The 27987-nt window shown below is 38.8% G+C and overlaps 3 protein-coding genes across 7 annotated transcripts in view; 2 read left to right on the forward strand and 1 right to left on the reverse strand.

Annotated features, from left to right (window-relative positions):
• The window catches only part of mlphb (melanophilin b), a 46434-nt gene extending 40926 nt beyond the window's left edge, over positions 1-5508 (forward strand). For all 4 annotated transcript variants that reach the window (XM_026144716.1, XM_026144717.1, XM_026144718.1 and 1 more), the window contains one exon: positions 3460-5508. In XM_026144716.1, coding sequence (XP_026000501.1) covers positions 3460-3486 — 27 coding nt within the window. In that variant the 3' untranslated portion in view covers positions 3487-5508. The remainder of the gene's footprint in view (positions 1-3459) is intronic.
• A 554-nt stretch (positions 5509-6062) lies between these two features.
• prlh (prolactin releasing hormone) lies at positions 6063-10456 on the forward strand. Of its 2 annotated transcripts, none has more exons than XM_026144720.1 (5): positions 6063-6256; positions 6336-6432; positions 6906-7004; positions 8406-8417; positions 10057-10456. In XM_026144720.1, the coding sequence occupies exons 2-5, from the start codon at positions 6420-6422 to the stop codon at positions 10209-10211; spliced, it is 279 nt and encodes a 92-aa protein (XP_026000505.1). In that variant the 5' UTR covers positions 6063-6256; positions 6336-6419; the 3' UTR covers positions 10212-10456. The 2 variants fall into 2 exon arrangements, with proteins under 2 accessions (XP_026000505.1, XP_026000506.1); XM_026144721.1 differs by having other exon boundaries at positions 8409-8417.
• Positions 10457-14317: 3861 nt separating this feature from the next.
• On the reverse strand, positions 14318-25346 carry LOC113008207 (ras-related protein Rab-17). Its single transcript, XM_026145470.1, has 5 exons — positions 24872-25346; positions 15285-15436; positions 15068-15193; positions 14868-14961; positions 14318-14548 (listed from the first exon to the last, which is right to left on the reverse strand). The coding sequence occupies exons 1-5, from the start codon at positions 25050-25052 to the stop codon at positions 14418-14420; spliced, it is 684 nt and encodes a 227-aa protein (XP_026001255.1). The 5' UTR covers positions 25053-25346; the 3' UTR covers positions 14318-14417.
• Between the last annotated feature and the right edge of the window lie 2641 nt (positions 25347-27987).

A 27987-nucleotide genomic window follows, 5' to 3' on the forward strand; every position in this document is an offset into this window, starting at 1 on the left:
GCTTACCAATTTTTTTTATGTGAGAAGATTGATTCCACTGTCATAGTTAATTTTACATTAAGTTGGGAGATCTACAGCCGTGAAGCTAAATTTGAATGTGTACTGTGATGATATTTTTTAACTTTATCTTGTGGTTGTTACAACTTCCTGGATACATTTAGGAAAAGCAACATATTTAGGTTCAGGTAAAGGTCCGAAATGTAAAAATCAATGTGGAAACATGCGGCTGATTTATCTGAAGGCCACCAGATGGCAATTGGAGTGGTGTCAACAAAACACTCCACTACTAGACGTCTATAGGAAAACAGATTTCTCTCTCTGGAAATAGTTTACTGCTGAGTTTATGGGCTCAGTCACTAATTTTGGGTCATATTGAATAAAAAGATTAAGTCTGCTTGTATATATAGGTAATACAAGGTTTCAAAATTGAAAATTATGTGTGGTATCAAAGCCGATTTATGAAGTTATGAATCACAAGTGATTAGCCAATGAGCAGTCACAGTCAGGCCTGCCCTTCCTCGTCGCATCCTATTTTTTTGCAAAACATGCACATTTTGAGGCTTCAGAAAAGGTCGACATAAAGCAGTGGGTGACTAATCACACTGATCTTTTATACTAAAATACGTTTTTATACAGTAATCGATCCAGGCTGGGGTTTAATACCACCTTTAAAAAGTCAAATCCCTGCTTGTGCAGTCTCCCTTAATTACTCAGTCAGATCCAGCCCTCACTTTCAGAAAGCTTAATTCAAGGTTTTTGTAACTTGTCAGTCAAAAAAAGCTGCTTTGTAAACCTGCTCACTGTGCATTTTGTCCCATGTCATGAATGAATATGGATAAATAAAAAAACAAAATAAAGTGAAACGAGACTCCATCTGAAGGTGAGGATGCTAGAGATGCTCCTGAGCTGCTCCAGTGGATTTGTGCAAAGTTTAAGGATCCATGAAAGTGGATATCAATCTTCTCAACTAACCTCCATCACAAAACGTGGATTCATGCATTTTCCCAAATGTGAATAAAAATTCCTTTAGTAAAATGCCTTGAATGTCAGGAATGAACTCTTCACGTGCTGATCACACCAGGCTTTCACTGCTTGTTTGATTTGAGCTGCTGGTGGTTTCTAGCTTTGTGGTGTTTTGAAATAATTTCATTTTTTAACGCATTTCCTGCTTTTTTTCCCCCAATCAAGTGCACACGTTCACATTTCCTGAATCATGTTTCTGTTGGTAAAGGAAAGAGTTAAATCTCATACTGGGTTAAAATTACTTTGTCTGAAATTAAGTGCATACGCTGGGATGTTTGATTACACAATATAATGGTGGAAAATCTCAGGGTAATTTTGATAAGAGAGAAAAATAATGGCATCAGTGATTATGTGGCTGTTTTGAATAATATAATTGGCTTCCTGCTTGAAGAAATATGCATGTCTGCATTACACTTTGTCTCTGAGTTGAAGGTACCTAAAGTCAATGATAAGAATTTTAAAAAGAGCCAGAAACAATATTTTCTGAGGCCTCCCTTGTTAAGAGAAAAAATGTGAACCTTAAATCACAGGAGGTTTTTTTGTTTTTTTTTTTACTTTTATCACTGTAGGAGCCTCATCCAGTAAAATATATCTCATTTTCAACACAGCGTATCGTCCAGTGTTCATGTCACGGTCTGGCTGGCAGACCGTGGGGATGTGGGGGAATGAGGACCCAAAACGCATGGTTCTGCGATGCAAACAGTGCACTTTATTTACAGTGAAGGCTGTAAACACAATAACTCCCCGATGCTCCCTTGAATCCCGTGTGTGTGCTCCCCTCCGACGTCTGTGCTCGTGCTCCCCGCTGTTGTGTTCTCGCACACCCTGTGCGTGCTGCCGTTCTGGTCCACTCTTCCACCTGGAGGGAAAACCACAAAAACAGCCATCAACACCAACCCCGGCGGGCATACACGAACTGCACCGTTGTACGCTGACTGACTGACTGACTGACTGACACGCACGCGCACACACGCACGCACACACACACACACACACACTTGGGTAGACAACTCAATGATTCCGCGCCGGTGGGAGCTCCAACACTCTCCTAAGTAGCTCCCCCGACGAGCCCTGATCACCAACAGATGTGTGGCAGGAACTTCAGGTGTGGCCAGTCCTCCTGCAGGGCCACACCCATACCCTGCCTGTACATATAATGAGTAGAACACCGAACAACACAGCATAGTGCAGAAAAACACACATTCCCAAATAATAACAACAACACTAATAATAATAATAATAATAACGGTCCATCCTGCTCACGGACCCCCGAGTCCTCCAGAGCCGGGTCCGTGACAGTTCAGCAGTCCTCAACCTAGTCATAGCCAGAGCAACCCCAATATGAACACACTGTAATTTGATCAGTGCTCAGCTTTTGCTCTACACACTGTTATACTTTGCAGAAGCATTATAAAGCATGTAAAAACGTGCTTATTTTCTCTTAAAAGTGGACATATTCTGCCTTTCCTTATTTTCTGTAATTAACATCATATACATCCAGGTGTTTGACTTCATATTAAATATGCCCCAAGTTTGTAATAATGTGGTCCGCATGTGTATAAATAATCCCTGTAACACAAAAGCTCAAGCTTCAGACACCTCTAACCACTGTTTCTAACAGTTTTTTTCTACTTTTGGCTCTGTATGATATCATGGAGAAAGAATGTCCCTAATTTGGTCATCTCAGACACAGAAGCCCCACCCACCTGCTTTTCAGATCTTTACCAGAAAGCTGTCTTATGCTACAGCGACAGTGGGTCCACTTTGCTTTTATATATGAATATACAACCAGCTGTCAACCAGTTGGGTTGAATCCCCATTGCAACAAGATGCATTGCTGAAAAATCAAAGTGACTGAAGCTAATTACAATTGTTTACCAAATGCATACAAATACAGTTCGATCAAAGCCCAACCACTGAATTCGCCTATTGACATGAGGTTTCCGCCGTCTTTTAACTTCAGTGTGGCTGAGGCATTAGCAGGAGGGTGGTCTTAAAAGGACAACAGCTGAAGTAATTTGTTTCAGACAGACAATGAACTGGCGGGACCGAGGCTCATTAGATAAATAAAATAAACAAGATGAACAAAAAATATTTTAAACTGTGATTCACACAAAGCTACCCAAGTAGAATCTAAGAATAAAACTATGCAGTTGGAAGTGAGCATCATAGGTCCACTATACTACGCTGTACATCTGTTGTCAATTTCGTGTTCCTTTCTTCAAGCCCGAGTAATCATTCACAAACCTCACAGCTTGCATAATGGCTCATAAGTCATCAGCAGGTTTATAAATATTTCTAACATGTATTAAACACATATTGATCTTTTGTCTCGATTGCTTTGAAACAGTGATTTCATTAACCCAATCAAAGCATTAAATGGCTGATTAACCATAATACTAGTCAATCAATATTTTTGTCTCGCTTTTCTTGCAGAAACCAGTAATGACCCAGGGCTCATGAGGAGGAGGCTGAGTGTTATCTGACTGACAAGTCTTTCAGTTATTACATAATGCTTTACACACTGGAACTGAGCAGCAAAACATGAACTATTCACAAAAGGCGTGTTTTTGTTCTTTGAAACAAATGCATTTGAACTGACACGTGGCAACCAACAAACGGAGATCAGAGATCAATCAGTTATCTTTTCCTGACCATAGTGCAGTAGTTTATGTTGCCTAGACATAACAATGTAGTTTTGGAAATTTAACCAGAATCCAAATTAAATCCCTTTAAAGCTGGAGAAACATGACTTTGTGTACATCTGAATAAGAATCTTAAATATGATATCAGACTGATGAAAAATCTTGTTCATGAAATTCATGTGCGGTTACACGGAAGTATATAAAATTTCATGAGGAACTTAGAAATTGCCGTACGACTATGTTGGTTTAGGTTTCCCACATAAATTGCAGAACTTGTCAAATGAGCAGTGGAACAGTGGGTCTTCTAATCTTCTTACATTTATCTTTAAAAGGTGTGTTTTTGATATTGCTGTTGTTTTGCAGGGCTAAATCCATAAAGTATGTTACACGTGACATGCACTAACATCTGCCTCTAAGTATAAACATTTACAGAATTTGTATACACTAACATGCAAGTTAACACATGCATTTGCCTTAATGCGCAAAAGCACTGATTGTACTAATCTGGAATTTATAACTGGCTAATTCATCGTTGTGGATAAACCGAAATATGCATTGCGTGCTTTAAATGCAGTTTCAGCAAACAGAATCAAGCCAGTGAAAAAGAGGTGCAAATCCGAACTGTAAATCAGTTTGAATTAGTCTGAAATTTTCACACACAAAAAAACATATAGATAAATGTATATTTTTTATATATTTTTTAAAAGTTCTATTATTAATAATCTACGGTGTATTGGAAAGTTTAATTGATTGTAAAATTAAACTGATGTCACAGTGAGAAGAGCAGGTCTGATGTGATTGTTTTATAATATATGACATTTATGTAAGTTAATGAATAAAATGTATACGGAATATATAGAAGTACACACTGTATGCATTATGGTGTTGGAAAATATTTTTATATTGGATTAATAAATCATGCACATTCATTTTTAACTAAATCTTTGAAATCAATATTTTTATGTAATCTCAGCATATATGGAAAAATTAATTATAAGTGCAATTAAATATGCATCTTTTTTGTCTTTGAGGAGTTATAGTGAGTGAGAGAAGTCAAAACATTGTACTGCTTGTCAGATTTCAAGGTTTTTATGATAAGTTGGAATTTCCATCATTCACTAATTTGTCACTTATTGTAAAATTTTAGCTGGAGCATCTTTGTTGACCATAATTTATAGGTTCAACATTATCGTGTATTCAATAACATCTGAAACTAAACACATCAGAAGAGTGTTTACTGAGATCGTGGCCTTTAGAAGGAATGTGGGTTGACTTCGATTTCACGTTTCAAACTTGGAAGCTATGTCCATCTTCTATATACAGTCTGCAAGGAGAGATTACTCGCCTAGCTTGGACTAGCTAAATATTGATACTATATTCCAATTAAGCTAACTGATCCCCAGAAGTCCTACACACTGCCCTTTCAGTTGAATTTATCCAAACCTTTGAAAACAGCAGTGTTTATTTATAGGCTGTACAATGACATGTCTTCGGAGATGACAAAGAATGTATCCATGATGTAATGATAAACTGGGTGTGCACTGTGTAAATAAATGCATATGCTTTTATAAAGGGCTGGAGACTGAACGATGCGAGGAGGTTCACAGCCTGTGAGCTTCACAGTCACAGAATTGCTTTACTTTATGTATTACAGTTTAAGATCACCATTTGTAGCCACTGGAGAGAGAAACTGACAACACGTATTTATTTGACTTTTTTATTGATTTGATTTATTTACTTTTCTGAATCACCATAAAGATTGTTTCAAGCCTGTGTTAAATTATCACTTTAATTGAAATTATTTGCACCACTGGTCTTATTAAATTATTTACAAGCTAAACTGTTGTTTTCTGTCCTTTTTTAGCCATTGGCGTAGATTATTGTATCAAGCAGCAGCTTTCATATCAGTATAATCCAATCAAAACCTTAACAAGTCACACCTTTGCTCTTGGTTCAGAGCTTTTTCATAGTGCCTCTTTGTTAACTGAATCTCCAGGGAAGGTTTTTATCTCTGCGCTATGGAAAGAACAATTTAAATAGAAATATACAACAATCCCACATTTAAACGTTGCATTAACTTTGTATATTTGTATATTTTTGATTAACTTCATGACATCTAAGTTAAAATAATAAAAAGCACTAAATAACCAGTAACAAAAAGCTTGGTAAGACTATAGCAGCTCATTAAAATAGATTATGACAAAACGAAATAGCTCAATTAGGTTCAACCCAAAAAAGCTCAACTAAACAGAACAAAAGACAATATAACTTTTAACTAAAATTCTAGATGCAATAAAATAAAATGTCTATGTAGCGTTTGATTTTTTTATTTTTTATTTTTTTTTAAAAAAGATCAACTGTGGGCTCCAACAGAAGAAAAACCTCCAAGCTGATTGTTGTGTTGACTGAAAGCTGTGCTGCCATTCTTGCACGTGCATGCACTACATATTCTTCCTGAAAGGTGGGTGACATCAGCATATCAACATGCCGCTGCCCCTCCTGCTGCATATAAAGAAATGATGACACAGCTGATAAACTGACACCCGGAGAGACCCAGACCTGAGAAGCACAACCCCTTTATAGATCAGGTGAGAAGAATCTGAACACTCTTTCTCTTGTAGTCTTATTTCAAGCCATAAATTTATTTTTCTTGCCTTTCCTGCCCAGACAAAGTCCTACACCTGTTTGCGTCAGCTGACTCTTACTGGGACGTAGCAAAGCAATCATTGAAGTTTGGTTCTGCAGGTCAACATGTTTCGAAACGGTAAGTCTTCACATGTGTTCAGTATCTCTATTATGCCTTTCAGTTGCAAAACCAAACTGAGGATTGTTTGGCTCTGCAGTAATGCAACCATGTGATTAAGACAAAGTAGAGCCAGAGAGTCTGAGTAAGAGAAAAACGGGGGGAAAACTGCTTAAGCATCAGATGTGTTATTTTTGACTGATCCAATCTGCTGATTACATTGTTTGCTTTCCTTGATCCAGAGTTTACTCGTTCTTCATGCTGTTTTCAAACAACAGTAGAAAACCAGTTATGCCATTCGCTTTGAGGCCATGGAGTAATTAAACTTAATCTAAAGTTGGCTGTGGAAACTTTGATTGAATTTCCATAATATGCAGAAGTGCAGCTCAATCAGTAATTATATTTTCCATTTGTGTCAAGTGATGCTTCTTTGTATAAGCAACAAATTGACAAACCCAGCATAACGGTACATGTGTGCTTTTTTTCTGCTGCAGATGGAGCTAAAATGAGGGTGTGTGTGATGCTGTTTGTTGTCTTGCTGTTGAATGGAACTCTGAGTGAATCTCAGAGAGATGGCTCTGTCATTATTAGAGGTAAGGGTTCCCCTAACTACCCATATCATTATGTTATTTATCCATGACTTTTTATTATTTCTGCTTTTCTTTGTTCTTATTTGATTTAAATTTCCATGTTTGTCAGTCAAAAAAAGCTACTTTGTAAACCATAGAATCATTTTGGAATCTTGTCGAGAAAAATATATATGCATTTAAAGCAGTACAGAGGTTAGAGTTGCAGTTAGAGGAAGGCAAGCGGAGACTATGATACATCCCCAACCCCTGCAAAGAAAATTAAAATCAATAAATAAAATAAAGTACAAATAAATCGTCCTTCACAAACTGGACCAGATTAAAACATACCACTCTCACAGCCTCTTGCTGCATTTTTCTTGGCTGTAGAAATATATAAATGTTATTGCTACTATACTTAACTCTATTTACAATTTGCTAACAGTGACAATTAGTTTCTTAACTTAAATATCTTGGCTGTGGAGGTTACTAAGAGAAAACTTTGAGAGTGGTCCTCTGTACTCTCAAAACACTGCTCAAAACTGAAGTCAGAGCAGGGAAAGCAGAGACAGCAGCAGGTTTTTCTAACATGCTAGTGTCCCATCAGTCTCCCATCAAAAGCCAGATTTTTATCTACAATGCGTAAACAGCTAGAAAAAGCTGCTGGCCTCACAAGTTGACAAGCTACGGACATTGTTAAGAAGACACAGAGATGCCTGTGGGATGCCTACCCTATAGAGATTTCATTCACTCCGTAATCAAGCTGAATTTATTCAGCTTCCAGAGACAACAGCCAGCTGTGGTCACAAGGTGGCAGTGATGTAAAGAGTGGATCCAAACAGACATGGGAGAAGCATTATGACAGAAACCTGTCTGACATGAAAGGAGAGATATGTTCACTTCATTTTTGTATTTCACTTAAAAAGCAGGGCTTGCCCTGCTTATCCTGATTGAACACCACTGATTTAACACACTATGATGTAGCGGTAAGTGAGGTGCAAAAATAAGTCCTACTATTAGAAATGCACAAGTCTAAGTTCTGTCTTACAGATCAAGTGCAACCATCCCCATATCTGACAATCTTGTAAACATCTTGGATGTCTGGAGTTTTGATCTCCTCCATACCTGCTTCATGCCCTGGAGGACGGGGCTGTGGCCCCCCCACACCCTCTAGCAGATCATTACATGAAGGAACCTTTTAAAAAAACAAGCGCGTCCATGCTCACAGGTGTACACACGGGTGATCACACCCACAAACTACACCCTTTTTGGCTCCTACCTCAAAGCACACTGTGTTCTGTTGATCTTATGTGCTGCACAATAATGTTTAATATTTAGTATTTACTGTCATATTCCCATATATCATTGTGATGCTGTTTATTCTATTACTCTTGTTCTCTTCTGCTTGTTTTCTTTTTTCTTTCTCAGCAGGTGATCCAGGTGATTGATAGATGCATTTTTTATTTCTTTTTTTTTTCTGCTCATTCTGTTGGTTTTTGTTTTTTGCCCTTCTCCCCCGTCCCTCTTCTCAGCTGTTTCTCTTTCCCTCTTTCTTTCTCCCCTTCTTTCCCCCAGTCAAGTCTGTCCCGTATTCAGTAAGTGAAAATAAAATAAACAATAAAAGGTGAATCAAATGGACCATTACGGCAAGGCTGGGATGGTCAATTTGGTAAAGTAAATCCGTTGGGCATCTTTCTTTGCCTTTAGACAACAATTCTGATGGCAAAAGAGCCAAACGGGACAGGCAAAAAAAAAAAAAAGACAATCCTGTAAACATCCAACTGGCAAGTTTCACGTAGGGTACTGATTTCAGCTGCTTTAGCCTTGCAACAGTTGCTGCATATTTCCTTTGCGACCCACCTCCACCACAGCTCCTGGAGTTGATGCTGCATTTTTCCAATGCCTCGTATCTGTTGTCATTGAAGAGCAGGAAAGTCCAAGAATAGAACTATACCACCATATAAATTACTAGATGTGGAAATATCATTCTTTTTATGACAGTTTGGCCCTGACTAAATTATATTAGTGCTGCCAGAGTTAATCTCGTTAAAATGACGTCAACGCCACATTAACGCGGCAAATCTCCGTTAGCGAGTTTGTGCGGATCACCCCGTGCCAGGGGCTGCACAGCGCTAATGCGTTTTACATGCTAACAACACTAACGCATTGATGCCATGCAGCGTTTAACGAGATTAATGCTGACAGCACTCATTTTTGCAGAAGTAAAAAAAAATCTGAATGGAGTCTAGTAAGTTGACAGATTGGAATAGGGATGGTGAGCTACTGTAATATTCTATATTTCACACTACAACGCTGTCAAGAACAGAGTAACTGTAATCTCTCTTTTTCTTAACTTAACATCAGACAATACATCAAGCCTGTCTGACCTGCTTAAGTGGTCTATTTCTGATGGTGTTGGTCATTTCAGTGGCAGTAAGAGCAAAATTTATTCAGACATTAAAAAGTTGTCAGTCTGAGGCAAAGACTGAATGTCAGTTGTCTCTGCAGTAATCTCCAATAAACAAGTGTGTACCCAGTTTACAGTAATTGAATTCAGTTTGTATTTACATGCGCAATAGCGGTGGAGTTTCAGTTGCTTTTATAGAGAGAATGGGACATGATGATATGATGATTTAAAAAAATATTTAAATGTCAATTTAACCAAAAACAGAAACAAAAAAATATGAACAATGTTTTATTTATTTTTATCCAGTGTTTTTATTTTTCAAATAGCATTTTCTATGCTAAAAGACTACAAAAAACATATAAATTTTGCTTTGCAAATGAACGTTCAAGAAACAATCATAGATCCAAAACATTTGACAAAATATGTTTTGTGCAATCTTCAGTGTGACTCTTTCTGAATGAGATCCAGCCACTCATATAACAATCTGGCATAGTTTTAGCATGTTCCTTTCCAGCCTTCTTAAACTGTGACATGTGCCACATTTTAAGGTTTAAGCAATTATTCTCGAGCGTCATAGTTTTTTTTTTGGGGACTTGTGAAATTCAAATTGATTTTCTTCAGCTTGTCATCTGTCTTTTTTTTCTCTTTTGTTTTTGCATCTGTGTTGCTCAGATCCAGATATCAGTGCCTCCTGGTACACAGGCAGGGGGATCAGACCCCTTGGGAGATTTGGTCGAAAAGCTGCAAGAAGAAATGAACTTCTGGCTTTCATCACAGCGAGAGTTTATAGACCAACAGCTGACAGTGGCGTTTGGATCACACAATGAGAACACTGTGGATCATTGAATAGCTGCTATGCTCTCATTTTTTTAGGTTAAGTAATGGAATTGGTCTTAGATTTAGGAGTTTTCTAACATTACATTCAGTTATTTTCTGTAAATTCTGTATAAATAATTTGTGTTTTCTGCTCTACAAGCATGGGGATAAAAGAACATATGTAAGAAAAGCAACATGTAAAGTTGAAAGTGTTACAATTAAAGGAATCCATGAATTAATGGAACATATATTCTGACCTCTGAGACTGAAAAGGTTTGATCAATAATGAAATTGTTTGTTTTATGATAATGGTCTATGACAGAAATGCTCCAACAAGAACTGACAACAAAACTGGATGAAGGCACCATGTAATACAGATACTCTTCATACAGTGGCTTGCAAAAGTATTCGGCCCCCTTGAACTTTTCCACACTTTGTCACATTACAGCCACAAACATGAATCAATTTTATTGGAATTCCACGTGAAAGACCAACACAAAGTGGTGTACACGTGAGAAGTGGAACAAAAATCATACATGATTCCAAACATTTTTTATAAATAAATAACTGAAAAGTGGGGTGTGTGTAATTATTCAGCCCCCTTTGGTCTGAGTGCAGTCAGTTGCCCATAGACACTGCCTGATGAGTTCTAATGTCTAAATAGAGTGCAGCTGTGTGTAATCTAATGTCAGTACAAATACAGCTGCTCTGTGATGGCCTCAGAGGTTGTCTAAGAGAATATTGGGAGCAACAACACCATGAAGTCCAAAGAACACACCAGACAGGTCAGGGATAAAGTTATTGAGAAATTTAAAGCAGGCTTAGGCTACAAAAAGATTTCCCAAGCCTTGAACATCCCACGGAGCACTGTTCAAGCGATCATTCAAAAATGGAAGGAGTATGGCACAACTGTAAACCTACCAAGACAAGGCCGTCCACCTAAACTCACAGGCCGAACAAGGAGAGTGCTGATCAGAAATGCAGCCAAGAGGCCCATGGGGACTCTGGACGAGCTGCAGAGATCCACAGCTCAGGTGGGGGAATCTGTCCATAGGACAACTACTAGTCGTGCATTGCGCAAAGTTGGCCTTTATGGAAGAGTGGCAAGAAGAAAGCCATTGTTAACAGAAAACCATAAGAAGTCCCGTTTGCAGTTTGCCACAAGCCATGTGGGGGACACAGCAAACATGTGGAAGAAGGTGCTCTGGTCAGATGAGACCAAAATTGAACTTTTCGGCCAAAATGCAAAACGCTGTGTGGCGGAAAATTAACACTGCACATCACTCTGAACACACCATCCCCACTGTCAAATATGGTGGTGGCAGCATCATGCTCTGGGGGTGCTTCTCTTCAGCAGGGACAGGGAAGCTGGTCAGAGTTGATGGGAAGATGGATGGAGCCAAATACAGGGCAATCTTGGAGTCTGCAAAAGACTTGAGACGGGGGCGGAGGTTCACCTTCCAGCAGGACAACGACCCTGAACATAAAGCCAGGGCAACAATGGAATGGTTTATCACAAAACATAGACAAGATCTAAATCCAATCGAGAATCTGTGGCAAGATCTGAAAACTACTGTTCACAAATGCTGTCCATCTAATTTGACTGAGCTGGAGCTGTTTTGCAAAGAAAAATGGGCAAGAATTTCAGTGTCTAGATGTGCAAAGCTGGTAGAGACATACCATAAAAGACTGGCAGCTGTAATTGCTGCAAAAGGTGGTTCTAAAAGTACTGACTCAGGGAGCTGAATAATTATGCACACCCCACTTTTCAGTTATTTATTTGTAAAAAATGTTTGAAATCATGTATGATTTTTGTTCCACTTCTCACGTGTACACCACTTTGTGTTGGTCTTTCACGTGGAATTCCGATAAAATTGATTCATTTTTGTGGCTGTAATGTGACGAAAAGTTCAAGGGGCCGAATACTTTTGCAAGCCACTGTAGATAACTAATGGCATCCAAGGCAACAGTTGCATAAGAGAGAGAGCAAGCAACCACCTGACAGCATTACCTTAAGTCACCCAAAACAGGTTACACACACACACAGGATTCTATTGGGTTTAAATGGCACTTCTAGTGTGTGTTTTAGCATTTAAAAATAATTCTTTGTGAGTTTGCAAAAATGGAAATATAATGTGGCAGTTTTTCTTTGGAGGCTGGTAAATCATGACTTCAACCACTCAGCTAACCTATTCATGCCACACTTCTAAACTTTAGCCAGTTTCTTAACAATGGTTTCTGGCATAAAGAGGAATGCTTCCCCTAGGTCGGCTCTGGCAAGTCGTGATAGCAGACCAACAGAAAGCAGCCAACCTTGAAATGATACTAAAGTGCAGTTACTGTTAAAGCAGATCTTTTTAATTACTCAGTGATTTGCAGAATGACTTTGCACAACAAAGAGCCCTGGTTCCATTACACAACTTCTGTACAGCTTTGGCACAAAGGCAATTCAGCTCACTGCATTCTTGATTTAATCACTAGTGAACCTTTGTCCACATCTTCACCACTGAGCATAGGCTTAGTGTTGTTTATTGCTCAAAAGTTTCAAATGAAGAAAAGTTTGGCTAAGATCACAAGAAAATGTAGAAAACATCTGCAAATATGAAACAAAGGAGGATTTATACACTAAATCACAATACAAATGACGACTAAATCATCCTAGTTTTATTTTCCCTCTATTTCATCTTCTCTGCGTGAGGCATTTTTTTTGTTTCTGTGAACTAAAGAACTGGGCCAGGGCTCTGTCAGAAGTCCTACAGAAGCTTGGTTTCAATCAGCATTAAATAGCCTCATTTATACTGAAGATTTATCATTTTAAATCACTAAGCAGTAAAAAGTCCAAATTTGAAGCCAGCATGTGGAGAAAAACTGCTGTGTTTGTGTGAAGAAAACGCAGAAGAATGTTATGCAAGAGCAAGTGACTTAATCCAGGAGAGAAAAGTTGCTTTATGGGGCTGTCCGAATACCACCAGCAACATTATTTTGTTGAATGCATTTGGGAGTCTTTTAAATCCTTTAATTCTATTGTTTGTTTTTATTATTGATTGTTGGATAATTTAATCCACAAACCTTGGTTCAGCTGAGGAGAGGAAAAAATAAGGGTCCATGTGCAAGTCTTAGTTAAGATTAGCCAGCTGAATCCATAAAAAGCTAAACTAAAAACAACACACTGAGCAACTACCAGACAAGTGACAGAGAGTGAAGCCTAGTGTACTCCCAGCATGGATGCAGCTTGAGCCAAAAAGTCCGCTTTTCTGAGTTTAATTAGAAGTGGGGGTCCGTGTTGGCTAACACTTTTCAAGTTTTCACACCTCTAATTTTAAGTCCATAATTTTTTTAACGCTACTAACTTATTTATTTGTGCTGTAAAGTTGGACATTTTAACATGGGACTGATGGGGACTGAGACTGACTGCTGGATCCTCAGGTGATCCTTAGAGTATCTGTAGTTTTTATTTTTTTATTTTTTTAGCAATGACTTCATCTTGCAGTTTATTAAATTGGAGGTGGGGGACGCGGGGGTGTCAGTCTCTCCTTGCTTATCAATAAAAGTCACCAGCCTACATTGATTTGTAATGTATTTTATAGATTTTAGAGTGTCTGCTCTCAGGATGAGGTATGGAAAGAACAGAAAATAAGCTCATTTGCAGTAAATATTAATTGTGTCACTTGGAAGTTTCTTCAGTGTTAAAGTGATTCATTCGCCCTGCAACATTCAAAGTTTTAAATTACTGGAATATTGTACTTCATAATACTGTAATAATTACCTCTATTGTGCAAACCACACTCAAATGAACTGTGCTGGGGGATCTCCATTCCAGTGTGATTGCATGCCAAAAGTAACCAGGCAAGAAAACACAGAGTGGAGGCAATCAGTGCCAGTTCAACATCTGGCACGCAGACAGGCTGAGGGGGTTTACTGCCTGCTGGAGGCTGATCCCAAGCCCACTGAGAAGAATCAGAAGAACCAGTTTACTGAATATGACAGTGAAATAAAACAAACTGAGACTGTATTCTTGTGTTCGTCTTAGGCATGTTTCAGGATAAACAGCATTTTGTGCTCCTAACCAGAGTCAGAATCAAAAAAGGAAGAGGACCACAAATTCCAAAATCCACAAGCATTTTATTGTCATGTTACGTATCCCATCTTTGAAATAATTAAGACAAACAGAAAGACACAACAGAAACAGGCAGCCAAGCCACTGGCAGTCATACAGCTTAAGGTCCAACTTTGCAGCAGGATGAAAACAGATTGAACGAGTCTCTGTGCTGCAGCTCCACACTCGGCATCTCCTCCCACTCTGTCAGACCTCCCTGCTGTGCTCCAATGCACTCGAACACTCTGTGGGCTGAATCAGAGCTCTGTTACCACAGACATGAAACTCACAGCTGTATTATATTACAGCGGGAACATGCAGACATTTCAGAGGCCAGACTTTGAAAGAAAAAAGGCAAAGAAAACTTAAACCTCTGACCTGGACTTATGTAATATTTAATAGTTCTCATACTGCAAGTTAGTGCCTCATGTTGGTATCTACTGCCATCTACTGTCCTTTCTTAGGATACTAGGATATTTATGTTGTAAATTTTAATCCTAATACTTATTATTAGTAAGGCTTCCTGTGAAAAAACACAGCAGGAATCTTTCCAGTGTTTCTTTTTTCTTACCTACGGATTGCAGCAGCTCGGTGACTTGCTCTCCAGAGAGGGCTGAGGTCTCAGTGAAGTACAAGCCCTTGTTACTGGCTAGACTTTGTCCTTCCTGGAGGAAGAAATCAGAACTGCTCATCACTGAGTTGGACTCTCTTTACATGTGACTCTGTGCAGGTAATAAGATTACAGGAGCGTGCTTGTCTTTGTCTGTATACCTCCAGTGGCACTTGCCGATTGTGAGCCAGATCTCCTTTGTTGCCTACCAGCCATATAACAGTAGATCCTGGTATGTACTGTTTCTCGAGCTCTTTGAGCCACACCTGAGCTCTGACAAATGTTTCCTATGATGACACAAGCATGCTCAAGAACAAGACATAAAGAGAAAACCAGTCGAGATAAATCATTTCATAGTCAGGTGTGTCTTCGTTTTACCCTTTGCGTGATATCATAGACCAAAAGTGCTACGTGGGCTCCCCTGTAGTACAGCGGAGTGACGCTGTGGTATTTTTCCTGGCCTGCCGTGTCCCAGATTTCAAAGCGAAGAGTGGCATTACTCAGACGCACCAACTGGGTAAGGTAAGCACCTGGAGGAATAAACACCAAAGGAGTGGGTGTGTGAAATTAGAAAAATTGTATTTACATTATTATCATGATTATTACTGAAGTCTTTGTGAAAGCTGTAAATTTTTAACATATGCTGACTGGTCACTTTTTAAGCTACACAAAGCTACTGCTGGCTTGGACCTTCCCTTCAAAGCTCAGAGATTTTGGTCCATGATGACATGATAGTGTCACACAGTTGTTGCACATATATGATGTGAATCTCAGTTTTCACCATATCCTAACGGTACTGTATTGGGCTGAGATCTGGACGCCATGACATGGTTAGTAGCAATACTCAAGTAGGCTGTGACATTTAAATGATGCTCTGTTGGTACTGAGGGGCCAAAATGTGAAGAAAAAAAATCCCCCTAACTATTACAGCACCACCACCAGGCAGGATGGAGGATGTTGTCTGCACTAAACTATGACCCTACCATCCAAATCCTGCACCACAAATAGAAACTCATTAGAGCCGGCAACATTTTTAGTTTTCTTTTGTCCAGTTTTGGTGATTTTGTGTGAAATGTAGCTTCAGTTCCACATTTGTCGCTGACACTCTGTGGTTTTCTGCTGCTGTAACCCATCTTCAAGCCTGGATGTGTTGTGCATTCAGAGATGCTCTTCTGCATGTCTTGGTTGTAACAAGTGATTATTTGAGCTCGAAGCTCAACGCAGTCTAGCCATTCTCCTCTGACCTCTGACAGCGACAAGACTTTTCTCTGGGACAAGACTCCCAAAGAAGTGCAGTTTACTGTACATATCCTCTTTTTCAGATTATTCGCTGTAAAGCCAAGAGATGGTTTTGTGGGAAAATTTCAGCAGATCAGCAGTTTCTGTCATTCTTAGACCAGCACGTCTGGCACCAGCAACCATGCTACATTGCGGTACCGGTTCGTGAGTCATTTGGTACCGGGCCGCGAGAGTTGAGGCTCAGGTGTGAAATGTGTGGTTTGCAGGGTTTTTATCGATTTTCAGCGTTATCGTTAACTCGGTTTTCCTGGGTCTTTTCACGTGTGTTATGAATAAATCTTCTTTTTTTCGGTGCCGGTACTAGTTTTATTTAGTTGTATTTATCCGCGACACCTTAAAGGCCGTGAAAATATTGGCGGGCATAAACCGGTCCGTGGCGCAAAAAAGGCTGGGGACCGCTGTTTTACATCATCAATTGATTATTAGAGACATTTTTATATATTAATGATGAAAATGTTCAGCTCTATGCTGGAATATTGAATTTCTGTTGTGTTAATTACAGGCAAAAAGTGCAATTTATCACAAATTCTCCATGATATAAAGATACGCAAATAAATATAAAAAATATAATGACAGATTGCAACTTCAAGAATGAACCAACATAAAGTACTGTATCTTAAGGTGTTTGGCTTCTACATGAGCTAGCTAACACAAATGTTTCACCACTGGATAAACAGTGGAGAGAAACTTTGTATCAAGGCTTTTTACTTACTTACTTACTTAAAAAAAAGTAAAAAGTCAAGTTAAAGTAAGTAAAATAAAAATGTATGGCTTTAGTTTATGTCTCAAGTGTCTTTGTCTGGCATGAAACAAGATTTGTTGAAAGTGGTATTTTTAATGACTCTGAGCCAACTGCCTTCACAAAGGGTTTTTACGGTAACGTCTATTCTAAAATGATTCAATCTTGCCCCTGACAAATATGGCAATGAATTAAAACCAAAAACTAACAGAAAAAATCATTAAAACTAAACTGAAATCAGTAAACCCAGTCTAGAAACTAAACTGACCTGAAAATCGAAATTAAAAAACTATAGCCACATGAAAAGAGTTTTAATAGGACTAATTGCAGTCCTGTGATAAACTAACACAGTTGGATTAAGGTCTGGACTTTGGCTGGATCATTAACTGTCACACAGATGGCCTCACCTGTGACTCTAGAATACTTTGTTACACAAAACACTTCATGATAAACTCAATCACTGCGAGGTGCCCAAATCATCAGCCCCCCACCACTGTGCTGACAGCCGATATGAGGTATTTTGTGCTGATATGCTGTGTTTGGCTTTCTCCTAACATGCTGTTAGGCATTATCATCAAACTTGTCCACATTGGTGTCAGGGGACATTGTTCCATAAGTCCTGTGGTTTGTTCTGATGCAGCTGTGCTGACATGTTCTTTTAAGAGAGAAGAAGTTTTCTCTCTGCAGCCTTTTCAAACAATCCACACATGTTCAGACTTTTTCTAATCATGCTGTCATGAACTTTAACCTTTAACATGCTAACTGGGGTCTATAATGTCAAATGTGGAACTTTTGGTGTTTTTACAGCTTTCCTAAGCATTGCAAAGTCTGACCTCAGGGTGAATTTGATGGGACGTCCAGCCCCGTGAAGACTGTAGCAGTGCGTTAACACACACTTGAATACTCCAGAACAGCAAACTGCCAAAACCTCTTCTTTTATAGAAGTGCTCACACCTACTAGCGACACCTGGGTCCAACTGTCCATTTTAATTCCAGTGGAAGCAGCAAGGGTGTGCTCAGTTTACACAGGACTGTAAAGAATCCTTTGTATTGATTTGCAGTACAAAGGCACAACACCCCCTCACTGAAAGGGGTCAAAGGTTGAGGTTTTTCTCTAATTGGTCACCCAGCAGCACAATAAACACATGTAGCTGTGTCTTTATGTTATTTAGGCAAGACCAAGCTTAGAGCACCGGCATAACCTACAGGTTTACATTCCACGTGTGTTACTCCAGGTCTGCTGAATTTTCCTGTAAAACCTGCTGCTTTTACACAGATGCTTTTTGTTTGGAATCAAATTAAAAGCTAGACACAAATATATTACTTAGTGACATTTAAAGATGCTTGTAGGTGGGTCTTGGTTTGTTAGAGGAAAATAGAACACACTGGCTATTTAGTTCCAGAGGTGTGGACTCGAGTCACATGACTTGGACTCGAGTCAGACTCGAGTCATTAATTTTATGACTTTAGACTTGACTTGAAAAAATGTTCTAAGACTTGTGACTTGACTTGGACTTTTACACCAATGACTTGGGACTTGAATTGGACTTGAACCGGTTTACTTGAAAAGACTTGATATTTTACCCCAAATATAAAATTTAACATGCATATTATATAGAGATTGAAAATGTGACGTCATTCACGGGTAGAACCGCAAAGGATTCTGGGAACTCGTGGCAAGCGGTACTAGCGCACGCAGGCTTTCAATTAAAATCAGTCACACAGCGATAAAAAGAAACACAAAAATGTCAAGAAGCTGTTGTATTATTAACTGCAATAGCCGGTCGCATGACAGCCACGGGAAGCCGACGGGTAAAGAGATCGGTTGTTATCGGATTACGTCGTTGAAGAGAAATTGTTCGAGCCATGTTTCCGAAGTAACAAAGAGGCGACTGGATTGCAGCCATTCAAAGACCAAATATAACGTCCCAGAACTCTCCAGCTCACAGGTTAGTCTGCTCCAAGCATTTACACGAAGGTCAGTCTGCTGTTGTAGTTAATGCGTCATTTTCATAACATAATTAGTGATATAGGTTACAAGCAAGTCTGGCGCTGAACAGAAATTGTCGCGCTATGCTCCTGTGTTTATTGTGCATAAATAGTGAATTGTCCTGACACAATATTGTGTTTCGCTTCTGTTATTATGGTACATTGACAAAAACATATACTTTTATTCACAGGATAAAACAGGTTTCTTTGTATCACTAATTGTCCAGTACGATTACAGCATACAGTATTGTTGTCACTGCTACATTTCTGTGATGCTACCAGAAATTATTTCCACTACTAATTAATTACCGTTGAGCTCAAAGGTCCTATTAATAAACGGTTAAGGAATGTGTATTTATGACGACGATTTGTGAGACTGGTAAACTTATGATACGTACGATGGTCTTTCGTTCTACACGGTGCATTTCAAGGTCCTGCACCCATCCGTCGGTAAACTGTACCTGGACTTGTTGCAGTGACCGGAAGTTACTAAACTTCATGAGTGTGTGCACTCACTCCAAGAACCGTATGATTATTAATATGCATATAAATAAAGAAGCTATTTTGTGCAAAGATGTCAACTGTAAGAATGCTGTGCATAAACATTTACTCTGCTCCATGTATGATGATATAGTGACTGCTCTGTATAAAAGTGGCACACTGCTTGATAAACAATATAAGCATAAGAAACCTAACATCAGACCTGGCTGGAAAGAACATGTATCCATGTACCATGATGAAGCTCGCATAGCTTATAAATGTTGGGCCATGGCTGGAAGACCTAAACAAGGCCCAGAATTTGAACAGAAAAAATGTGCGAATGCCAGATATAAGTACGCTGTTCGCTTTATAACTAAAAATGAGCAAATGCTAAGAGCAGATTCTTTGGCCAGGAAAATGCTGTGTAATAATACGGCAGATTTTTGGAAAGAGGTGAAAGCTCTTAATAACTGTAAACCATCTCTACCATCAACTGTTGAAGGTGTTTCTGGGGCAGATAACATTGCAGCATTATGGAGACAGCATTACAGTGCGTTGTTTAACTGTATAAAAAGTGAACCATATGAGGACAATCTTGACATGAGTAATGACACAATAAGTGTAAGGACACATGAAGTATATGAAGCCATTCATAGGTTGTCTGATAATAAATCCTCTGGTTTGGATCACATCACTGCAGAACATTTAAAACATGCTAGTGTAAGGCTAGCTCCTCTTTTAGCACTCTGTTTCACTGGGTTTATGATTCATGGCATATTACCAGACTCAATGCTGTGTATTTTACTGGTACCAGTTATGAAGGACAAAGCTGCAAAAGTGAGCTGCTTGGATAATTACAGGCCGATTGCACTAGCCAGTATTTTATCTAAGGTGTTAGAAAGAATCTTGTTTGACAGAGTTAGTGTGTTCATCTCTTCTCTGGATAATCAGTTTGGCTTCAAAGCACGGCACTGACATGTGCATATATGCACTCAAGGAAATAGTCAGTTTGTACAGGGCTAAAAATTCATCTGTCCTCATGTCTTTCATTGATGCCTCTAAGGCTTTTGATCGAGTGAACCACAGAAAACTTTTTGATAAAATGAAGAGATGGGGAGTTCCTCAGTACATCGTGAGGATTCTCTCTTACTGGTACGCTCATCAGAACATGCAGGTTAAATGGGGAAGCAGTATTTCTGCCCCCTTTGGTGTCAGCAATGGTGTTAGACGGGGTGGGATTTTGTCTCCAATTTTATTTAATTTGTATGTCGATGATTTGTCCATACAACTGAGAGCCTGTAACACTGGGTGTATATTAGGTAAAGCACTGATAAATCATCTTATGTATGCAGATGACCTGGTTGTTTTTAGTCCAAGCAGTGCTGGGTTACAGGATCTTCTTAATGTCTGTACTGAATATGGTGTGCAATATGACATTGAGTACAATGCTGCTAAAAGTGCTGTTTTGATATGTAGAACCAAGCAGGATAAACAGCTAAATTTCCCTTTGTTTAAACTGGCACAAAAAACTCTTGAAGTTGATAAAAAGGTGAAATACCTCGGTCACTTTATTACTGAGCAAATGAATGATGATGATGACATATACAGACAACAGTGTAAGCTCTATGTGCAGGCAAATACTATTGCACGCAAATTCAGCTTTTGTTCACTTCCAGTTAAAGTGGCTTTGTTTAAAGCCTATTGCACACCGCTATATACTGCCCCCTTGTGGTCATCCTACAAACAATGTAGCATGCAGAAGCTGCATGTTGCATATAATGATGCGATGAGAATCCTTTGCAGGATACCTAGAAGTGGTAGTGCCAGCCAGATGTTTGTAGCTGTGGGTGTTTGGACTTTTAAAGCACTTTTAAGGAAGCTAATGTTCAATTTTAGAGAACGACTGGATGGTTCGAGTAACAGTATAATTTTAGCACTTACAGATCCGACAGTGAGTGGTTCCCGTTACTCATCCAGTCTCAGAAAGCACTGGTTAAAGTGTTTGTGTATTTATTGATTTATTTTAAGTAATTGTGTTTTATGTATATTATGGTTTTATGTTTTTACAAATGTTTTAGATACTTATTTATATACATATATATATTTAATGGTGTATACCTTGTGTTGCGGGGGGGGGGGGGGGGGGGTGTTGTGTGTGTGTGTGTGTTTTTTTTTTTTTTTGTCTTGTTTTTATGGACATGAAGTCTGCCAATTAAGATTGAATTGAATTATAAAGATCCATTAGAGTGTTCATCATATCGTCCTATATCACTCTTAAATGTAGATTTAAAAATACTGTCAAAAACACTTGCTCTCAGGCTAGAGCAACATCTACCATTGTTAATTTCTCCAGATCAGACAGGTTTCGTGAAGGGTAGGCATGGTTTTTTCAACCTGCGCAGGTTTTTGAACATATTACACACCAAGTCAACTACAACCCCTGAAATTGCCTTATTACTCGATGCTGAGAAGGCATTTGACCGGGTGGAGTGGGATTATCTGTTTTATACTCTGCATAAATTTGGATTTGGCCCTAATTTCATTTCATGGATTCAGTTACTTTACTCCTCACCTATGGCACGTGTTAGAACAAATTCGTTATTCTCTTCTTATTTCCCACTTCTCCGTGGTACGAGACAAGGTTGTCCCTTATCCCCTCTTCTTTTTGCATTATCAATTGAACCACTGGCGATTAAACTGCGAGCTGACAGTTGCATTAAGGGCATCTTCAGAGGTGACCAGGAGCACAAAATATCCTTATATGCTGACGACCTCCTGCTGTATATGTCAGAGCCTTTATGCTCTCTTCCCTGTGCTCTTGCCATTTTTGAATGTTTTGGTAATATTTCAGGTTACAAGTTAAATCTGCATAAAAGTGAACTTCTCTGTGTCAACTCTATAGCCAGAAAGATTTCATTTTCAGGTTTTCAATTTAGCGTTAAATCAGGGTATGTGACCTATCTGGGGGTTAAGGTTACCCACTCATACAAAGATCTTTATGAAAGAAACTTTGTCCCGTTGCTTAAAAATACTGAGACAGATCTTCAGAGGTGGAACAATTTACCACTGTCATTAATTGGCCGCGTCAATTCTATCAAAATGAACATACTTCCCAAGTTCCTTTACTTATTTCAATGTATCCCATGCTACTTACCCAATAAGTATTTTATAACACTGAATAAGCATATCTCTGCATTTATTTGGAATGGCAAAAGTCCACGAATTCGTAAAGATTTCATGCAGAGGACTAGGCCAATGGGTGGATTAGCCTTGCCAAACTTTCAGTCTTATTATTGGGCAGCAAATATTCGTAATATGCTGTACTGGATGAGTAATGTTACTACAGAGACTCCAGCTTGGCTCCAAATTGAGTCATCCAATTGTGGCAAAATTTGCCTATCAGCTTTGTTGAGTTCAGCTCTCCCATTAGAACTATACACCTATAAACGTAACCCTTTGTTGTATGACTCGCTCAGAATCTGGGTGCAATGTAGGAAAAGGTTGGGGTTACACTTAATGTCAATTAAAGCACCTATCTGCTCAAACCATATGTTCCCACCCTCCATGATGGACTCTGCCTTTAAAATATGGGAAAGTAATGGCCTTAGAAATATCAAAGACCTTTTTGTAGATGGGATTTTTGCCTCATTCACGCAGCTCCTGAAGCAGTTTAATGTTCCTCGGCAACATTTTTTCCGCTATTTACAAATTCGTCACTTTGTAAAGAGTCGATTTCCTTCATTTCCGGAACTACCTGAGGAAACTTCTTTGGATAAAATTATTAATATAAACGTTCATAAGAGAGGGGCGATTAAAGAAATCTATGCTATACTATTAGATCTTCAATCTCCTTCTCTCTTCATCTTTAAAGCACAGTGGGAGAAAGACCTTGGGATGACTATAACAGATGAGCTCTGGCAATCTTTTCTCCAGAGGGTACACTCTTCTTCGATATGTGCCAGGCATGGGCTCCTTCAATTTAAGGTCCTACACCGATTACATATCTCCAAGGAAAAGTTAGCCAAGTTCTATCCAGGAGCTGACCCTCTGTGTAACAGATGTAAAGCAGAAACAGGTTCGCTCCTTCATACCTTTTGGACATGCCCCAATCTTCATACCTATTGGGTGTCTATATTTAACACTCTGTCAGAGATGTATAACGTTAAATATGAGCCTTCTGCTCTAACGGCTATCTTTGGGGTGATACCTCAAGACATCACTTTGCCAAAATGCTATTTGAATTCTATTGCCTTTGCTTCACTTATCGCAAGGCGCCTTATACTTTTAAGATGGAAGCAGGAAGCTCCTCCCACACATGAACAGTGGCTTGCGGAGCTCATGAGGTTTTTACATTTAGAAAAGATGAGATATACACTGGCAGGTTCAACCACCAAATTTCTTAGGGCATGGCAGCCATTCTTGATGTACATGGAAACATTTAAAATGACCACCTTATCATGACCAGATACCATATCTCTATATCGCTATCATAGCTAACTGTACGCTGAATGTCCCTTATACATTTTATTTTTCTATTTGTTTGTTGTTGTTTGTTTGTTTTTTGTTGTTTTGTAGGGGTTTCTTTGGTTTGTTTGTTTGTTTTTTCCTTCTCTATTTCTGTTATCTTTTGGGGTATTGTAAATACTGAACAGCAAACTACTGTATGTTCAATGTTTTGTTGTTAACATGCTGCTGTGACTGAAAATAAAATTTATAAAAAAAAAAAAAAGATTGAATTGAATTGAAATAAATATGCTAAGATGAGATAGCTGACTTCATCTAACTAGCAAATGTTGTCCAGGCTACGTTGGTGATACAGTTTTTTTTTAATGTGTATGATATTTTTGTCATGCGATTTTAAAGCCGGTCCTACAACCGCATCCAAGAATAACATGCAGCTTATCTCAGAACTGTCGGTGAAAATTATTCTTGGAGCTAGGTTTAATTGAGCTGCATTTTAAAGAGGTGCAATTTCACAATTTGTGTATATTTTCTAAGTTCACTATTTTGTCATGTGTTGAGAAAAACACAGATTTTAAAATTACATGGTCTAATATTTACATTTAGCATAACTGCAACATTATTTTTTCGTTTTTTTTTTTAAAGACTCGAAAGGACTTGAAATTCAAAGTTTCAGACTTGTGACTTGACTCGGACTTTTACACCAGTGACTTGAGACTCGACTCTGACTTGCCTGACATTACTTGAGACTTGACTTGAGACTTGAGGATAAAGACTTGAGACTTACTTGAGACTTGCAAGACAATGACTTGGTCCCACCTCTGTTTAGTTCTGTTTCTTATCAAAGCTAATTCTTAAGCCAACATGAGAATTGCATCAGTTTTCTCATCCACAACCTCAGTAAAAAAAAAAAAAAAAAAAAAAAAAAAGCTGATAGTTGATTCACAATGTTACATTTAACCACTGCCATCCACACCTCAGAGTGTCATGAACTCACAGCCTACAGTGGGCGATATACTCCTGAACTCATCCTTGTTAAATCGCAAAGCCAGACTCGACTTTCCAACACCAGAGCTCCCCAGCAGGACCATCTTAACCCTGAGAGTATGCACTGGTCTGCGCAAAGTGTCACTGTATTGCTGGGCCCCTCCGTGGACTCTTGGGAGCGTTTCCCCCATGGAAAAGCTTAGTTAACTCCAAAACAGGAGGTAAAAAAAAGTCCAAAAAGGGTCCTCAAGTCCTGATCCAACTCTCCTTTTCTTTAAAAACACAACAGTAATTTCAAAGAGTCGTCTTGCTTGTTGTGAAAGTGTGTGACTGTTCCAGCTTCAGCTTAAAAAGAAAAGTAAAACTTAAGTCCAGAAATGTGAAGCCAGCAACAATAATCTCACTTCCTTAAGCACACCTACTCCTGACTCGTCTTAAAACCTCCCTGCTATCACATGCTGTCTCATTGATTTGAACCCACATGGACAGACTGGCTTGAAAAAATCAATGGCCACATTTCTTGTTGGGAGGGACTTGTACTGCATGCAAATATAAACTTATAGGAATGTCTGATATGTCTGCAAAGTTTTGTTTTGCTTCAAAATGCTCGTAAAATTACAGAAACTCAGTGGATCCTCTTTGTGCACAAACCCTTCAGATCATTGTGTCAGCACATTTTGCTGCTGGCCTGTTTTCCGGGTTTTATCTCCTTGTAATTCTCATTTTGAACAGCTGACGGCAGCATTGTATATATTACAACTTTGCTCTAATAGTAAAGCCTCTTCACTGCGATAAGACGATGTGTAGTGGACAGTTTGATATTCTTCTTCTTTATTTAGACTTTTTAAAGAAATATCACAACTATGCTCAATTATCTGTCCTTGCCATTTCCCCCAAAAGTTTCTTATTGTCTCAGGAATGTTTTCAATGCTTTCCATCAAAGTTTAGAGGGGTTAAAGGTCAGGAGACCCTGGAGGAAGCTGACAGCCTTTTATCTGTGCTGATTTTGGTCATGGATTATTTACTTGGTAAATTCTGGATGTGTGATGAATTTGATGTTCTCTCAGTGCTGTGTACTGATATTTTCTGATGGTCACTTCTGGTCTGTCTGACTCGACTTTGAATACAACTGATTCAGTTTCCAGAAAGTGTTTTGGAGCTCTGTGCACTGGACTCCTACAAATCCAGAGTCCAACTCTGATTTGACTCAGAGAAAGTCCCTCTTTGTTCAGAATAACAGCTTGACCCCTGATACTTCCCTTCATCCTCATATCTTGTTTTTGGTCACAGTGTTACTTAGTCAGCAAAGTTCTGTTAGTTTGAAGCCAAGACACATTTATATCACACGAACAATGGCTGCTGGCTGATTTATTTTTAAAAGCTTCTGATGAGTCAATCTAATGGACGGATGCAACCTAAGGAAACCTGACATGTGTAGAAAGGAAACTTTTAAATCTATTCCTTTTCAACATGAAAACATTTAAGATTTTTGGACATGGTGACACTTCTGGATGGATTTCTGCATCTTAAGAGATACCAGTAAATCATATCTACAAGAAACAGTGTGTACAGAAAGAACTGTCTTAAACAAAGTGTGTGAACACACCTGAATCACACATTCCTCGACTGTATGAATAGTCTCAGAGGGCGACTGCATATTTCAGGAGAAAGTGTGTCCACATTACAACAGTTGCAAATAATAGTACAGTGACACCAGGGGATAAAAACAGCGTTTCATGAGATCACTATACACTCACACACTCAGCTGGGAGCACATTGTATTTTAGGGGTGGTGGCAGGCCTTGTCTGTCTCTTTAAGAAGCAAGAGGCTTTTTAGAGCTGGCTGGTCATTATTAAAAATAGCAGAGGGGCTGTGAGAGAGTGAGATAGTGCATGCAGGAGCTGTGGTTTCTGGCAGAAGTTGGATGGAGTCCAGTCCATAGATTGGTGCTGCATTCATACGCTGTGTGGAAAATTCTCAACACCATTCTGCTAGTCCTTAAAGAGCTATAACATCATGCACTGCTTCATTGGTGCTAGTATCCAAACTGTAACTAGATCTTAGAAAGGTAAAAAGTATTGTCCTACAGAAGTTTGACCTCTCTAAACACTTTACTGCTTTTGATCTCAGCCACTCATTTCAGATCATGTTGAAAAAGAAAGAAGTCTATTTTGACACGTGTGTGTTTCAGAATGGAGGACTATCTGTGGTACGCTCTTGCCAGTGAGCAAGTGGTTTCACAGTCAGACCCACCCTGCCTCATCACATCCATTTTTAAAAAAACAACAACAACATGGTGACTGAACTGCAGAAACCAATGCATGACATTATGGTAGCTACATCCATGAGTCGCTATGACTGTGAAGCTACATGCTCATTGGCTAATGATTCATGACTGAATTGTTAGTCAGTGAGAATATCCTGACCGACCACTCCTGAGAAAGTTCATCACCGTTCCAAGTTTTCTGCATTTGTGTATAATGGCTCTCACTTTGGTTCAGTGGATTCCCAAAGCTCAAAAACAGCTTTGTAATCCTTTCCAGACTGAATTTGACAAAGTGAAACAGGCTAAAAGATCTCAAAAAGCAACACATCATGCCACAGTCTAGAGAAGAACCTGAGAAACAGACAGGATTAAAGTGAGTTCTTGATTCAGCAGGTCTGCCATTAATCAGGCCTGAGTGTGTTTTGTGAAACTGAACTCGGCTTTCCAAAAAAATGTGGTTAATCACAGTTAACATATGTAATGCATATATATATTATAGCTTCTTGTAGCTTTTGTCTTAGATAGTTTTCCACTATTTTACTCACTTTTGGTATTCTTTAACTAACTTTTTGTATTTCTTTTTTTTTATCATTATTATATGTGACCTTACAACGCTCTTGTGCCACTTTTATTTAAACTATATATATTTATTGTAGCGTATACTATTTTTATTCTTTATCCTGCTGCTGCAACACAATATCTGTCTATCTGGACTTCATTTGCATGGACCCCATTCTTTTTTAATCTATTATATCCATTATATTAGAAGTTCTCTGCATCTTCAAAAGTGTCCAAACTCAGTGTCATGGTGGCTTCCATCGTCGCTCCTTATATACTGTCTATGTGAACTGCGCAGTGG

Source organism: Astatotilapia calliptera, chromosome 16, assembly GCF_900246225.1.
Source record: "Astatotilapia calliptera chromosome 16, fAstCal1.2, whole genome shotgun sequence".
NCBI lineage: Eukaryota > Metazoa > Chordata > Actinopteri > Cichliformes > Cichlidae > Astatotilapia > Astatotilapia calliptera.